Source organism: Chiloscyllium plagiosum, unplaced genomic scaffold (assembly GCF_037043375.1).
Source record: "Chiloscyllium plagiosum isolate Xiang-an unplaced genomic scaffold, Cpla_swu_hap1 HiC_scaffold_3, whole genome shotgun sequence".
NCBI classification, from domain to species: domain Eukaryota; kingdom Metazoa; phylum Chordata; class Chondrichthyes; order Orectolobiformes; family Hemiscylliidae; genus Chiloscyllium; species Chiloscyllium plagiosum.
Window position 1 is genome coordinate 41,791,539 of NW_028270141.1, and position 14,995 is coordinate 41,806,533.

The 14,995-nt window shown below is 40.8% G+C and overlaps 1 protein-coding gene across 3 annotated transcripts in view; it reads left to right on the forward strand.

The window, feature by feature from the left end:
• lyst (lysosomal trafficking regulator) overlaps window positions 1-14,995 on the forward strand; it is a 360,509-nt gene that overhangs the window by 122,636 nt on the left and 222,878 nt on the right. For 2 of the 3 annotated variants that reach the window (XM_043680014.2, XM_043680023.2), the window contains exon 4: window positions 4,057-4,150. The exons of the other annotated variant lie outside the window; for it this stretch is intronic. In XM_043680014.2, coding sequence (XP_043535949.2) covers window positions 4,057-4,150 — 94 coding nt within the window. The remainder of the gene's footprint in view (window positions 1-4,056; window positions 4,151-14,995) is intronic. 3 annotated transcript variants of the gene reach the window in all.

A 14,995-nucleotide genomic window follows, 5' to 3' on the forward strand; every position in this document is an offset into this window, starting at 1 on the left:
TTTCACTGCCTTCCTCTTGGAAAAAGATCCATTAATTCTTTGTCTTTGATTCCAGTCTGCTAATCAATTCCCAATCCGTGCTAGTATTCTTACATGCTTTGATTCTGCACCACATTCTTTTATGTGAGATGTTATCAAAGGCTGTCTGCAAATCCAAATGAATTATGTCCACTGGTTTCTCCTTATCTATTCTTATAGTTAGGGCCTTCTAAAACACACTTCAGTAAGTTTGTCAAATACCTCTCTAAAATCTATGTTGACCGTGTGTAATTCCATGGGATGCAAGTGTCCTGTTATTAATTCTTTTATAATAGTCTGTAGTATTTTCCCTATTACTGATGTAGCTCTCCTCTCTCCTTTTTAATTAGGGGAGTTTAATTTACCAGCCTCCAATGTGTCAGAACTGTTCCAGAATCTACAGATATGCAGATGAAGTGGTGTATGTGGACTTCCAAAAGGCATTTGATGAATTGAGTTTATTGCCATGTGTATCGAGGCACAGTGGAAAGCTTTGCTTTGTGAGCAATGCAGGCAGATCATATAGTTAACTAGCATAGATAAGTAAATAATAGGTAAACAGTGGCGATAACAAAAGCACAGGTACTGTTAGAATACTGATTGAGTTCATTTAGTAGTCTAACAACAGTAACGTAGAAACTGTTTCAAAACCGGCGGTGTGTGTTCATGCTTCTGTACCTTCTCCCCAATGGTAGAGATTGTAAAAAGAAAAATGCCAGGGTGGGATGGATGGATCTTTGAGAATCCTGGCGCCTTTCCTTGACAGCGGACCTGGTAGATGGATTCTATAGATGGAAGGTTGGCCTTTGTGATTGTCTGGGCCGAGTTCACCACTCTCTGTAACCATCTCCGATCTTGAATGGTACAGTTGCCATACCAGGTAGTGATACATCCAGGCAGAATGCTCTCTGGCGCACCTATAAAAGTTGGCAAGGGTATTTGCCGTCATGCCAAATTCAATTCATATTATAGGCCCAAGTGTATAAAGGATGCAGGAATACAGTTCCCTCTGCATAAACAGTTGAAGATGTGGTTGGTTGAGAAAGTGGTGCAGTGATTCCTGTGGAGACCTACAATCTAATTCCCACTCAAATAAGATGACAAGATGTTCCATTTTAAGATTTATACTGTAATAAACAAAATAAAGCTACAATTAAATAAACTTAGCAGGCCACTAATATATTAAACTACTAAAAGGTATCCTCCTTTTACTAATTGAGACTGAGTACCCGATGCTACATTTATTCATTGCATCACATTTTCAGCAGAACTACAGTCCTTACAGTTGCAGTCTAAAGTTACTCATAGTTTCCAACAGTCATTCCCATCTCGCTAAGTCATAATGTTCAATGATGAAAATTGTTTCCCTCAGTCTTTTGGGAATCCTTGAACTGGTTTGTCGCCATACTGCCTTGCATCCTTAAATTTCTGTGGATCTTATTTCTTCAACCAGAGGATGAGCTCCAATAAGTATCCCTCATGTTGGCTGACTGAAAGTAATGCCTTTTTCCTCCGGTATTCAGTGCAACCACTATTTTCCTGTCTCCTCCTTTAGGGCGCACTCTCAAAGTTGAGACTATCTAGGTCAGGCAGTCTTAAGAATTTGCAGGTAATGGGGCAAAACTCTTTTACCCTCCGTCTTTTAAAAGTTGACACCTTGCTTTGAACAGGATTTGACGTGGACCCCGTCTCCATTGCAACCAGCACTGGGCAAACATTGACTGACAGCTCTCTCCATAGCAGTGGCACCAGGTGGGAATGGTGGCCACTGCTGATGGTGCAGGTAGGCCAAGGAGGGTTTGCTCAGCCAGGTTCCAGGACATTTGGGTAATTGGAGATACAATCAGCACTGAGTGACAGGCCCCAATTACAAGGTGATGGTGAGAAACAAGCAGGACCTTGGTGGAGTAGATTCCCATTGAAATGGGATGGACTGTATGTAGGGTTAAACCTGTCTGGCCACATTGTGTGTGGAGGCCTCTCCCGATGCTTTTTTTTGTAGTTTATGCATTTATTAACATAAAACATGTGTTCAGGTTATTTTATCAACACTCATTTATATTGGAGCAATGACAGGGTGATGCCCTTAATTAGGTATTAATTGCTCATTTATAGGTGTAAAACCCCCCAGCATCTTCACAGCAGCTCAAAATTGTGGAGGCATGCACCAGATAAAACAGTGTCAGTTATGTTGCTATTGGCATGGCACTTTAATTTAGGAGAAAGTGAGGACAGCAGATGCTGGAGATCAGAGTCGAAGAGTGTGGTGCTGGGAAAGCACAGCAGGTCAGGCAGTGTCCGAGGAACTGGACCGACGGCGTTTTGGGCATAAGGCTTTTATCAGGCTAATGCCCGAAATGTTGACGCTCCTGCTCCTTGGATGCTGCCTGCTGTGCTTTTCCAGTGCCATACTTTTTGACTTTAATTTAAGGTCTACCTTTCTATTTTCTAGGCAAAAGTGAGGACTGCAGATGCTGGAAATTAGAGTGGTGCAGGTAAAGCACAGCACGTCAGGCAGCATCCGAGGAGTAGGAGAAACGTCGATTTTCCTGCTCCTCTGATGCTGCCTGACGTGCTGTGCTTTTCCAGCACCACTCTGATCTAGAGTCTGATTTCCAGTATCTCAGTCCTCACTTTTGCCTAGTTGATTTTAACCTTACTGTGAATCCTCTTGCAAGGATGCCTACCTTGAAGAAGTTCTCCTCTTCTCTCTACAAGAATCCGGTGAGTCTCTCTTTCTCACTGCAACTCCAAGGTCATCTCCTTTCCACTTTCTAGCCATTGGTGGCTTGTAAAATACTATCCATGCAGTACCAAAGCAAATGTTTTATAATCAGCCTTTCTAATACACTCTTTCAGCCTCAACTCGAGTATTGTATCCAATTCTGGTTATCCTGCTTTGGGTAGGATGTGAAGATTATAGAGACCATAAACAATAAGTTTATGAGAATAGTTTTAGTAATGTGGTCTTCATTGAATAGATTGGAGAAACTGTTTTTGTCCTTAGGAAAGAGAAGTTTGAGTCATTAGATTACTTACAGTGTGGAAACAGGCCCTTTGGCCCAACAAGTCCACACCGACCCGCCGAAGTGCAACACACCCATTCCCCTATATTTACCCCTTTACCTAACACGACAGGCAATTTAGCATGGCCAATTCACCTGACCTGCACATCTTTGGACTGTGGGAGGAAACCGGAGCACCCGGAGTAAACCCACGCAGACAATGGGAGAATGTGCAAACTCCCCACAGTCAGTCGCCTGAGTCGGGAATTGAACACGGGTCTCTGGCACTGTGAGGCAGCAGTGCTAACCACTGAGCCACCATGCTGCCCACAAAGTCATATATCAAACCAAAAGATTAAAGCTGTTAGAGAGAAGCTGTTCCCATTGGTGGAAGGGCTCAGTACTAGATAACACTGAGTAATGATCATTGACAAACGAAGCAAAGGAAACTGAGAAGAAACTTCTTTATGGATTGAGGATCTGAAACATACTGTTATGTGAAGGTGGCAGATACAACAGGGGGCATTACAAAGTGAATTGGATAAACAAAAATTGTAGGCCTACAAGGAAAGTTGAGAAGTAGTTTAACTGAATTGCCGTTGCAAAGAGCTGGCACAGAAATTATAGGCCAAATGGCATTCTTAGTTGTAACCTATGAATGGATAAGTATTTAACACACTGTTATTAGCCTCCGTAGCAGCCGAGCGTGGAAATCCAAAAATAGCCACTTCGTTATGTTTCATATTTAACCTTGCTTTCAGCACACGTATTGTTTATTTTTAATTTTCACTTGATGTCTCTTTTCACTTCATAGTGAGGAATTCTTTTAATTTGAGAGGTTTGAACTGCATTGTTATTATTAGTATTCACAGAAGTGTGAAATGCCAACTGCATATTTAGATTGGTTGATATGCTTGAGTCATTGCTTCTGATTCCAGGCTGATTTGGAAAACTTTCAGACAAGTGATTGGAAGCTCACTTTGGATATTATCTAATTGCTCAAGTCGTGTCATTGGTTACTGTCTTTTGATAGGAATTAACCTGCAGAGAGGAATTGCTTACTCTACTCCTGTCTCTTCTCCCTCTTGTCTGGAAGATGCCTGTTCAAGAACAGAAAGCTCCAAAAGGTCTGTCTTACTATTCCTATTTGTTTATTTGAATATTGTGTTTCGTAATATTTATGGAATGCTAACAAGTATTCATTCTTGCTTTTGTTGTGAGATTCGTTTATTTAAAGGCATAATAGATGCATTATATGAAACAATAAAAACTAGCATGCCTTGGTGGAGTAACTCAGTTCAGATTTGATTGTTATGTACTTAAGAAACTGGTCTTTGCTACGTAAGTAAAATTAATTATATATAGATTTTCATTCTTTAGTTATGGCAAAAGCTCAGAATTTCTATTATTTTATTATGTCAGTAGATTTGATTTGTTTTAACCTGGATTGAAATATGGTTTAGTGCCACGGATTCGTGCAATAATAAATTCAATGAATAAACTATCACATGCTTAATTTGCAAGTGTGGTTGAAAATATATTCTACTAAAGAGCAGAAATTGGACCATAATTTTTCATTCATGCCAGAAAATATGTAATACTTCATGTCTCAAAAGAAAGACAGTGATTTTGCAATCATTTGAGACTCCAGCAACTGAGATTATGATGGAAGCAGTTCTACAGTGCTTCAAAATTACTAAATTAATTTGAAATCCATTGGATCTGTAACAATCTATCACTCTTAAATACAAACCAATGCTCTTCTGTTTGTGCAGATAAACTGCATAAAAATAGCGATGTTACTGTGGTTTTTTTTCATAAAGTGAGAACATACCTCCAAATTCTATGTTTTTAATGCACTTGTTTAATTAAACTATGTATATAAAGAAGTAAATTCTCCAGCTGAACTACCAAGCCAATGTAATTCATAATAAATGGACTGGGAGGATATTTGCCATCTATTTCCTGTTCAAGAGGCAATAAATGACCAGGAGGCATTTTAGTGTGATAAGAAGTTAATAAAAATGTATGCACACTTCATGTATCCAACATTATTGCTACATTTTGTAATAATAAATTAAATCTGAAGAAATAATCAGTTTTTGATGCATGTAATTGTTTGAGGTGATTTCATAGAATTGTGCAGAAATACAGTTAGTCTGGGACACAATAGTAATTAGAAGTAGGAATTAACTTTTTTTAAACAGTGATTATAAAACTATGGAGTACAATATTTTTGTTCAATTTGATGTTTTTGAGAGAAAAGTTATTTATCATACCATCTGGGTGGCACGGTGGCTCAGTGGTTAGCACTGCTGCCTCACAGCACCAGGGTCCCAGTTTTGATTCCAGCCTTGGGTGACTGTCTGTGTAGAGTTTGCGCATTCTCCCTGTGTCTGCGTGGGTTTCCTTCAGGTGCTCTGGTTTTCTCCCACAATCCAAAGATGCGCAGGTCAGGTGAATTGGCCATGTTAAATTGCCCATAGTGTTAGGTGCATTAGTCAGAGGGAAATGGGCCTGGGTGGGCTAGTCTTCAGAGGGTCAGTGTGGACTTGTTGGGCCAAAAAGGCCTGTTCCACACTGTAGGTGATCTAATCTAATCTAAAATAAAATAGTTTAATGAAAAGGTTGAGTTAACTTCAGATACATAGCTCAAACTCTGAAACAAATACTCAGTGAGAGCTAATTAAGTGATTTTATAATTGTATATGAAAGAGGAAAACAAACTGAAAAATAATTCTTGTGATTAATGTCATCCATCGAAGTGTATCAATTGTCAACTCTGACTTTTAAAACAACTAAAATCCACAATTACATTTAGAAATTGAGCAAGTGTAATTGTGGGTTTAAACTAGTTTGGCAAAGGGGTGGGAACCAGAGCTATACATCTGAGAGGGGAGTAGTTGTGTTGGGGAAGTGATAGGATGTTCCGAATCTGTTGGAAAGGTTTTTCATGTGGTGAAACAAAGGGATCGGTTAAAGTGTGTCTGCTTTAATGCAAGGAGTGTCAGAAATTAGAGTGATGAACTTAGAGCATGGATTATGACTATGATGCCATAACAGAGAAGAGGGTTTCACAGGAGCAGGAATGGTTGCTAGATGTTCCAGGATTTAGAACATTTAAAAAGAACAGGGAGGGGGTGTAACATTGCTAATTAGAAGTGTGTCACAGCTACAGAAACTAAGATGATCGAGAAAGATTTGACTACTAAGTCAATATGAGTGTAAGTTAGGAACAGCAAAGGAGCAGCCACCTCATTGGGGGTTTTCTATAGACCCCCTAATAGCTGTAGGGAGATCAAAGAACGCCTAGGCTGGCAGATTTTGGAAAAATGCAGGTATAGCAGGGTTGTTGTTATGGGTGACTTCAACTTTCCTAATGTTGACTGGAATCTCCTCAGTGCAGATGGTTTGGATGGAGCAGTTTTTGTCAGGTGTGTTCAGGAAGGTTTCAGGAGTGGCTCAGTATATATGACAAGAAGTGAACATGCAATAAGAGTCCTTTATTTGAACAAGTGTGTTGAAAAAAATAATTAGACTGAAAATCCATGGAATATAAAGAGATAAAGTGAAATTGGAAATACTTTATTTGAAATAATTTACATTTTAGGCATCTACACAAGATTATTCACTGATTTGTGTTATCTTCTGCCTAATCTCTCACTTATGGGAAACAGGTTTGTAACATTATCCCCTTTACCAACACAGCAGCTACGAAACATGCTGGAAGTTGTGAAAGGCGCACTATAAAAGCAATATTGCATCTATTTAAAACCTGCAAAACACACAAGGACACAAAAGTAAGATAAAGGTCCAAAAGGTAGTATTGATGCAACTTTAAGTTCTGTTGTCACTTACACCTCCCATAACACAGGACACAGGATCCAGTGATTTAGTACCATCTGCCCTTTCTTAGGCCTTGACTGTATATTAAACTGACCAATGAGGAATGGCTGGTTGCCTGAAAATAATTAAAAAGAGTAAGTCACAGGTAGATAGGATAGATAAGGCGTTTGGTATGCTTTCCTTTATTGGTCAGAGTATTGAGTACAGGAGTTGGGAGGTCATGTTGCGGCTGTACAGGGCATTGGTTAGGCCACTGTTGGAATATTGCGTGCAATTCTGGTCTCCTTCCTATCTGAAAGATGTTGTGAAAGATGTTCAGAAAAGATTTACAAGGATGTTGCCAGGTTTGGAGGATCTGAGCGACAGGGAGAGGCTGAACAGGCTGGGGCGGTTTTCCCTGGAGCGTCGGAGGCTGAGGGGTGACCTTATAGAGGTTTACAAAATTGAGGAGCATGGATAGGATAAATAGAGGTCTTTTCCCTGGGGTCGGGGAGTCCAGAACTAGAGGGCATAGGTTTAGGGTGAGAGGGGAAAGATATAAAAGAGACCTAAAGGGCAACTTTTTCACGCAGAGGGTGGTACTTGTATGGAATGAGCTGCCAGAGGATGTGGTGGAGGCTGGTACAATTACAACATTTTAAGAGGCATTTGAATGGGTATATGAATAGGAAGGGTTTGGAGGGATATGGTCCAGGTGCAGGCAGGTGGGACTAGATTGGGTTGGGATATCTGGTCGGCATGGACGGGTTGGACCCCGAAGGGTCTGTTTCCATGCTGTACATCTCTATGACTCTAATAATAGAAGTATCCCTGTTTAAAGATGCATGAATTAAAAACTAAATTAGATAAAGCCAAAGAAACTTAGAGTTAAATAATATTGTTTCTACTGAAATGTCGAGTACTCTAATTCTTGTGGGGTCTAAATATCGATTTTGCTAATGTTGATCTTACACTGTGCACCTCCTGTGCAGCCGTAACCTTGTATGCCTCACTCTGTCTAAGCATCTTATGATCTTTATTTCCTTGTTGCTATGATCTGCCTGTACTGCTCGCAAAACAAAACTTTTCACTGTACTTGGGTAGATGTGACGACAATAAGTCAAATCAAGCTGCCTGAAGTGTGCCCATGAATACCTTTTGCCTAATCTTTTGTAATAAGCATTTTAATAAAGCAGCCATTACTATGGGAAAATAAATGCATTGTGCTAAATGAATTCCACAAATATTGAAAAGTATGTTGTTTGATGTTGATGAATACAATTTCACTGAATATTCTGATCTATTTTAACATGCTATCTTTAAAAATATGCAGATGTTTTTTACTTCAGGTCAGTGTTTATAATGTTTAGCCTTGGCTCATGCAGCACCTTTGCTTCTGAGTCAGAAGATGTTGGCTTCACATCAAACTCTAGATACATGACAGCAGCATGTTGGCTGAGTACCACTGAGAATTAATTGCAGTATGGAGGGAGTGCAATGTTGTTGAGCGTGTCATCTGTTGGATAAAATTTTAAATCAAGGTGCAATATCCTCTCCCAAGTGAATACAACCTATTCTTTATTTAGAGAGCAGCAGTGGCTTTCATCCGATTGTTAAAAATCAGTGTATTTTCAACCATCATCGCTGTAATAGATTGATATTTATTTTGGTGCTTTTTAGGACTTGTCATGCGCACGTTAGTTCTGCGTTTCCTATACGAAGGTGATTACACTTCAAAAATATTTCAAATAGAGTACTTCACAGTATCCTGAGGATGAAAAAGGGCCTGTGTAAATGAAAATTGTTATGTAATGTAATTTTTTTCAGTTTAAACTGAGAATTGTTCTTATTTGGCTTAGTTTTGTACAGGAGGTCTTAGTATTCAAATATTCACTGCTTTTGTTCCTCACCTCTGATTTTACTTTTTATTTTAATCACTTGAATTACCGCACTGAATAATGAAAGGAGTGATTAAAGCACAAACATTTGAGATTTTCAGTGAAATAATTTTGTTTTTTAAATATGCATTAAATTCATTATAGGCATTTCTCAGTGATGATGATAGAGATGTAGCAATGGCAGTTAGTAGAGTGGAGTGGTAAGCTCCTCCAGTGAAATGTGGGAGATCGGGGAGAAATCAGATGTCCCCGCAACTATATGTCTGCAGGAGTGTGTCCATATCCTCTCAGACCACCTGCTTGGTGCGGCATCTTTACTCACTGAAGAGCATACAGGAGACAAAGTTTTATCAATAGGAATTTCAGGGATTTGGTCACACCAAAGCTTCAGTCAGACAGTTGGCAATGCGGGATTTCCCAGTGGCTACTCCGCCCTCAAACAAGAAAACTGTTTTGGTGGGAAGTGGCCTCCCAGGAGAAAGCAATAGCAGAAGCTAGATCAGTAGCACCACAATTGGCTCAGTTGTACAGGACAGAGGGTCAAAGTATAGGTGAGCAAAAGTGATAGTAAACACTACAGTTGGGGCACTGGGAGGTCTTTTTGTGGCTGCAAGTTAGACTTCAACGTTGTGTATTGTCTCCCTGGAGCTTGTGTCAAAGATGTCCCTGAGTGGGCACAGGATATTCTGAAAGGGAAGGAAGAGTAGCCAGTGGTCGTGGTCCATATTGGTACCAACGAAATAGACAGGAAGAAAGGTGAGGTTTTGCAAAGAGAATTTAGGGAGTTAGGTAGATAAGTAGGACCTCTGAATTGGTCTCAGATTTGCACCATGTGTCATGTGCTAGTGAGCCTGAAATAGGAAGATAATATAGTTGAATATGTGGCTAACAAGTGGTGTAGGGAGGGCTTCAGATATCTGGGACATTTAAGATCTCTTCCAGGGCAGGATGGACCTGTCCAAGAAGGACGGTTGTACCTAAACTAATTACAACAGTATTAGGCAGGAACTGGAGATGTTAGATTGGGGACTGCTGTTTCAGGTTCAAGTCACATCTGACGCGGGAGACTTTTAAAGGCCAGTTGATCAGGGTTCAGGACCAGCATGTTTCTGTGAGGATGGCTAGATTCAGGAACTCTAGATAACAACAGATATTGAAAGTTTAGTCAAAAAGAAAAAGGAAGCTTATGTCAGATTTAGGAAACTGAAATCAGACAAGGTCCTTGAGGAACACAAAGGAAGCACGAAAGAACTTAAACGAGGAATTAGAAGTAGTAAAAGAGGCCATGAAATGTCCTTGGCAAGTAAAGGCAGTTCTTGTATAAAGCATGTTTTGGCAGTGCGATTTGGCTATAACGTCGCTGAAGAATTAGGGCACAGTATTTTTGAGAGTGCTTACCTCTGTTCACAACAGCGCGATTCCAGCAGTGATCGTTTCGCATGTTTCGTTCTGCACGTGCCCCGAAGTTTCCGTGCCATTCTACACATGCGTCGATGTCAGTTGCTTCACAGCATGAGAGAGGTACTATACATTGAGCAGCTTCATCCCTGTATTAACAATAGTTTTTCAATGTAATGTGTTAACTTTACTTTATTTGATAAATATGATTGTATACATTTATTCAGGCTGTACTATACTTTGTGTTAGGCGTTTGGGTGATTTTTGAGAGATCATGGGTGATATTTCTTGTTGGTATGCCCCTAACTCCCACTTTTCTTATAGGCCCCATTATTTCTATTAAGCGAGGTTTTGCTGGAATGAAGCTATGGTGTTATAGGAGAACTATCCTTCGGATTAAGGAGAAGCCTTGAGGCAATTTATATTAGGAGCAAGAGGGTAGCTAGAGAAAGGGTAGGTCCACTTGAGGGCAAAAGAAAGAGTTTAATGCATGGAGCTAGAGGAAGTGGGTGAGGTCTTCAATGAGTACTTTGCATTGGTATTCACCAAGGAGAAGGACATAGATGATGGTTAGATTAGGAGGGGTATGTTCATATTCCAGGGCATGTTGATATTAAAAAGGAAGTGGTGTTGTTTGTCTTGAAAAATATTAAGATAGGTAAGTCCCCAGGACCTGATGGGATCTATCACAGGATACTGAAGGAGACAAGGGAGGACATTGCTGGAGCTTTGACCAAGATCTTTGTATCATCTTTAGCTAAAGATTTGTAGCTCGGATGCTTGTTGTTGTGGTTCTGTTCGCCGAGCTGGGAATTTGTGTTGCAGACGTTTTGTCCCCTGTCTAGGTGACATCCTCAGTACTTGGGACCCTCCTGTGAAGCGCTTCTGTGATGTTTCCTCAGGCATTTATAGTAGTTTGTCTCTGCCACTTCCAGTTGTCCGCTGCAGTGGCCGGTATATTGGGTCCAGGTCAATGTGTTTGTTGATAGAATCTGTGGATGAATGCCATGCCTCTAGGAATTCCCTGGCTGTTCTCTGTTTGGCTTGTCCTATAATAGTAGTGTTGTCCCAGTCGAACTCCTGTTGCTTGTCATCCGCGTGTGTGGCTACTAAGGGTAGCTGGTCATGTCGTTTCGTGGCTAGTTGGTGTTCATGGATACGGATCGTTAGCGGTCTTCCTGTTTGTCCTATATAGTGTTTTGTGCAGTCCTTGCATGGGATTTTGTACACTACGTTGGTTTTGCTCATGCTGGATATCGGGTCCTTTGTCCTGTGAGTTGTCTGAGAGTGGCTGTTGGTTTGTGTGCTGTTATGAGTCCTAGTAGTCGTAGTAGTCTGGCTGTCAGTTCAGAAATGTTCTTGATGTATGGTAATGTGACTAGTCCTCTGGATTGTGGCATGTCCTCATTCCATTGTCTTTCCCTTAGGCATCTGTTGATGAAATTGCAGTGGTGTCCGTTTATGGCGAATACATTGTAGAGGTGTTCTTCTTCCTCTTTTTGCAGCTCTGGTGTGCTGCAGTGTGTTGTGGCCCTTTTGAATAGTATCTTGATGCAACTTCTTTTATATGTGTTGGGGTGGTTGCTTTCGTAGTTCAGGACTTGGTCTGTGTGTGTGTGGCTTTCCTGTATACCTTTGTTGATAGGTTTCCCGTCTTGTTGTCTGTTCTGTATGTCCAGCAGGTTGGCTATTGTTTCTCTGGCTAGGGTTTTGTCGATAGAGGTGAACAGTGCCATTACCATACATCAAGAACATTTCTGAACTGACAGCCAGACTACTACGACCACTAGGACTCATAACAGCACACAAACCAACAGCCACTCTCAGACAACAACTCACCAGGACAAAGGACCCGATACCCAGCATGAGCAAAACCAACGTAGTGTACAAAATCCCATGCAAGGACGGCACAAAACACTACATAGGACAAACAGGAAGACCGTTAACGATCCGTATCCATGAACACCAACTAGCCACGAAACGACACGACCAGTTACCCTTAGTAGCCCCACACGCGGATGACAAGCAACATGAATTTGACTGGGACAACACTACTATTATAGGACAAGCCAAACAGAGAACAGCCAGGGAATTCCTAGAGGCATGGCATTCATCCACAGATTCTATCAACAAACACATTGACCTGGACCCAATATACCGGCCACTGCAGCGGACAACTGGAAGTGGCAGAGACAAACTACTATAAATGCCTGAGGAAACATCGCAGAAGCGCTTCACAGGAGGCTCCCAAGCACTGAGAATGTCACCTAGACAGGGGACGAAATGTCTGCACACAAATTCCCAGCTTGGCGAACAGAACCACAATATCTTTGGCTGGTCTTCATTCTTCTAGAACCTTGCCTTTAGCTAATGTTGTTCCTTTAAGAGGGGCATCAACAATAATCCAGGTTATTATACTCCGGTGAGCCTGACATCAGCCGTAAGGTAATTATTGGAGAAGATTCTTCAGGATTTACTTGCGTTTGGCAAAGAGTTAGAGATGGTCAGCATGGATCTGTGTGGGGTGGTCTTGTTTGTCAAATTTAGTTTTTTTTTGAGGATATGCCAAAGATGATTGAGGGTAGGGCAGAAGTAATGTCTCCATGGACTTTGATAAGGTCCCTTGTGATAGGCTGATGTAGAAAGTTGAGTCAGATGAGCTCAACAGTGAGTTGGTAAGTTTGATACAAAGTTGGCTTGGTGTTTTTCCGACTGGAGATCTGTGACCAGCACAGATCCCTGTGGAACACCACTGGTTATAATTGTCCATTTTGAGAAACTCCCTTCCACTACTACTACCTGGCTCCTGCTGCCCAGCCTGTTCTATATCCATCTAGCTAGTACATCCTGGACCCCATGTAACTTCAGTTTCTGCAATAGCCTACTAGGGGAACTTTATCAAATGCCTTACTGAAGTCCATGTATATGATAATTACAGCCCTTTCCTCATCAATCAACTTTGTCTCTTCCTCAAATAATTCTATTAAGGTGGTAAGACATGATCTTCCCTGCGCAAAACCATGTTGTCTATCACTGATAAGCCCATTTTTTTTCCAAATGGGAATCGATCCTGTTCCTCAGTATCTTCTCCAGCAGGATTACTACCACTGACGTCAGGCTCACTGGTCTATAATTACCTGGATTATCTCTGCACTTTTTAAACAAGGGGACAACATTGGGACCTCACCCATGATCAAGGCTGCTGCAACGATATCTGTTAAGGCCCTAGCTATTTCTTCTCTCATTTCCCTCAGTAACTTGGGACAGATCCCATCTGGACGTGGGGACTTGTCCATCATATTGCCTTTTTGAATACCCAACACTTCCTCACACCTTATGCGGACTTGACCTAGAGTAATCAAACATCTATCCCTAGCCTCAACATCCATCATGTCCCCCTCCTCGATGAATACAGATGCGAAGTACTCATTAAAAGTCTCATTTGTTTTCTCTGAATCCATGCATAACTTTCCTCCTTTTTCCTTGGGTGTGCAAACCCTTTCTCTAGTTACCCTCTTGCTCCTTATACACGAATAAAAAGCATTTGGGATTTTCCTTAGCTCTGTTTGCTTAAGATATTTCATGACCTCTTTTAGCCCTCTTAATTCCTTGTTTCAGATTGGTCCTACTTTCCTGATATTCTTCCAAAACTTCGTCTATTTTCAGTCTACTAGACCTTATGTATGCTTCCAGTAGAATATAGATCTATTGGAAAGTTGGATGGAGAAATGGCAGATGGAATTTAATCCAGACAAATTGGGGGTGATGCATTTTTGCAGGTCAAATGCAAGAGGAAACTCTCTGCAGTAAATAGGACCCTAAAGAGCAGATACACAGAGGGATCATGGAATGCAAGTCCATCGTTCCCAGAAAGTGACAACACAAGTGGATAAGGGGGTAAAAATTCATATGGCACACTTGCCTTCATTGGTCAGGGCATTGAGTATAAAAGTTGTGGTCATGTTACAGCTGTATGAAATTTAGTCAATTCACATTTTGCGTATTGTGTGCAGTTCTAGTTGCCACATTATAGAAAGGATGTGGAGACTTTGAAGAGGATGCTAAAGAGATTTATCAGATTGTTGCCTGGATTGGAGTGTATTAACTATAAGGAGAGGTTAGGCAAACTTGGTTGCTTTCGCTAAAGTGTTTGAGAGATCACCTGAGAGAAATATATAAAATTGAAGGGCATGAATAGCTGGTGTCTTTCTCCCAGGGTAAAAATATCAAATATATGGGCATAAGTTTAAGGTGAGAGGGGGCAAGGTTAAAGGAGATCTGCGAGGCCAGTTTTTATGCAAAGGGTTGTGGGTGCCTGGATTCCTCATGGTAGGGGAGTCCAAAACTAGAGAGGATAGATTCAAGGTGAGGGGGGAACGATTTAAAATGCACCTAAGGGTCAACTTTTTCCATGCAGAGTGTGGTGTATGTATGGAATGAGCTGCCAGAAGAAGTGGTGGAGGCTGGTACAAGTACAATGTTTAAACGACATCTGGATGGGTATATGAATAAGAAGGTTTAGAGGGATATGGACTAAGTGCTAGCAAAAGGGACCAGATTAATTCAGGATATCTGGTCGGTGTGGGTGTGTTGGACCAAACATCTGTTTCAATGCTATACATCTCAATGACTCTATTAATACATTTCCATTTATACTCTTATCATCTTTTAGGTGAAATCTTAAAATTCATTCTGGTTCTTTTTCCTTGAAAACAAACCCAAATATTGAAAATATGTTTCAGTTGCTGGAACAATATACTTTGCATGTTCATTTTTCACCTATTTGTAAATGATTTTCACAGCGATCTGTTAAGATTTCAGATGTGTTGGTGACTGAGTTGAATGTTAAAT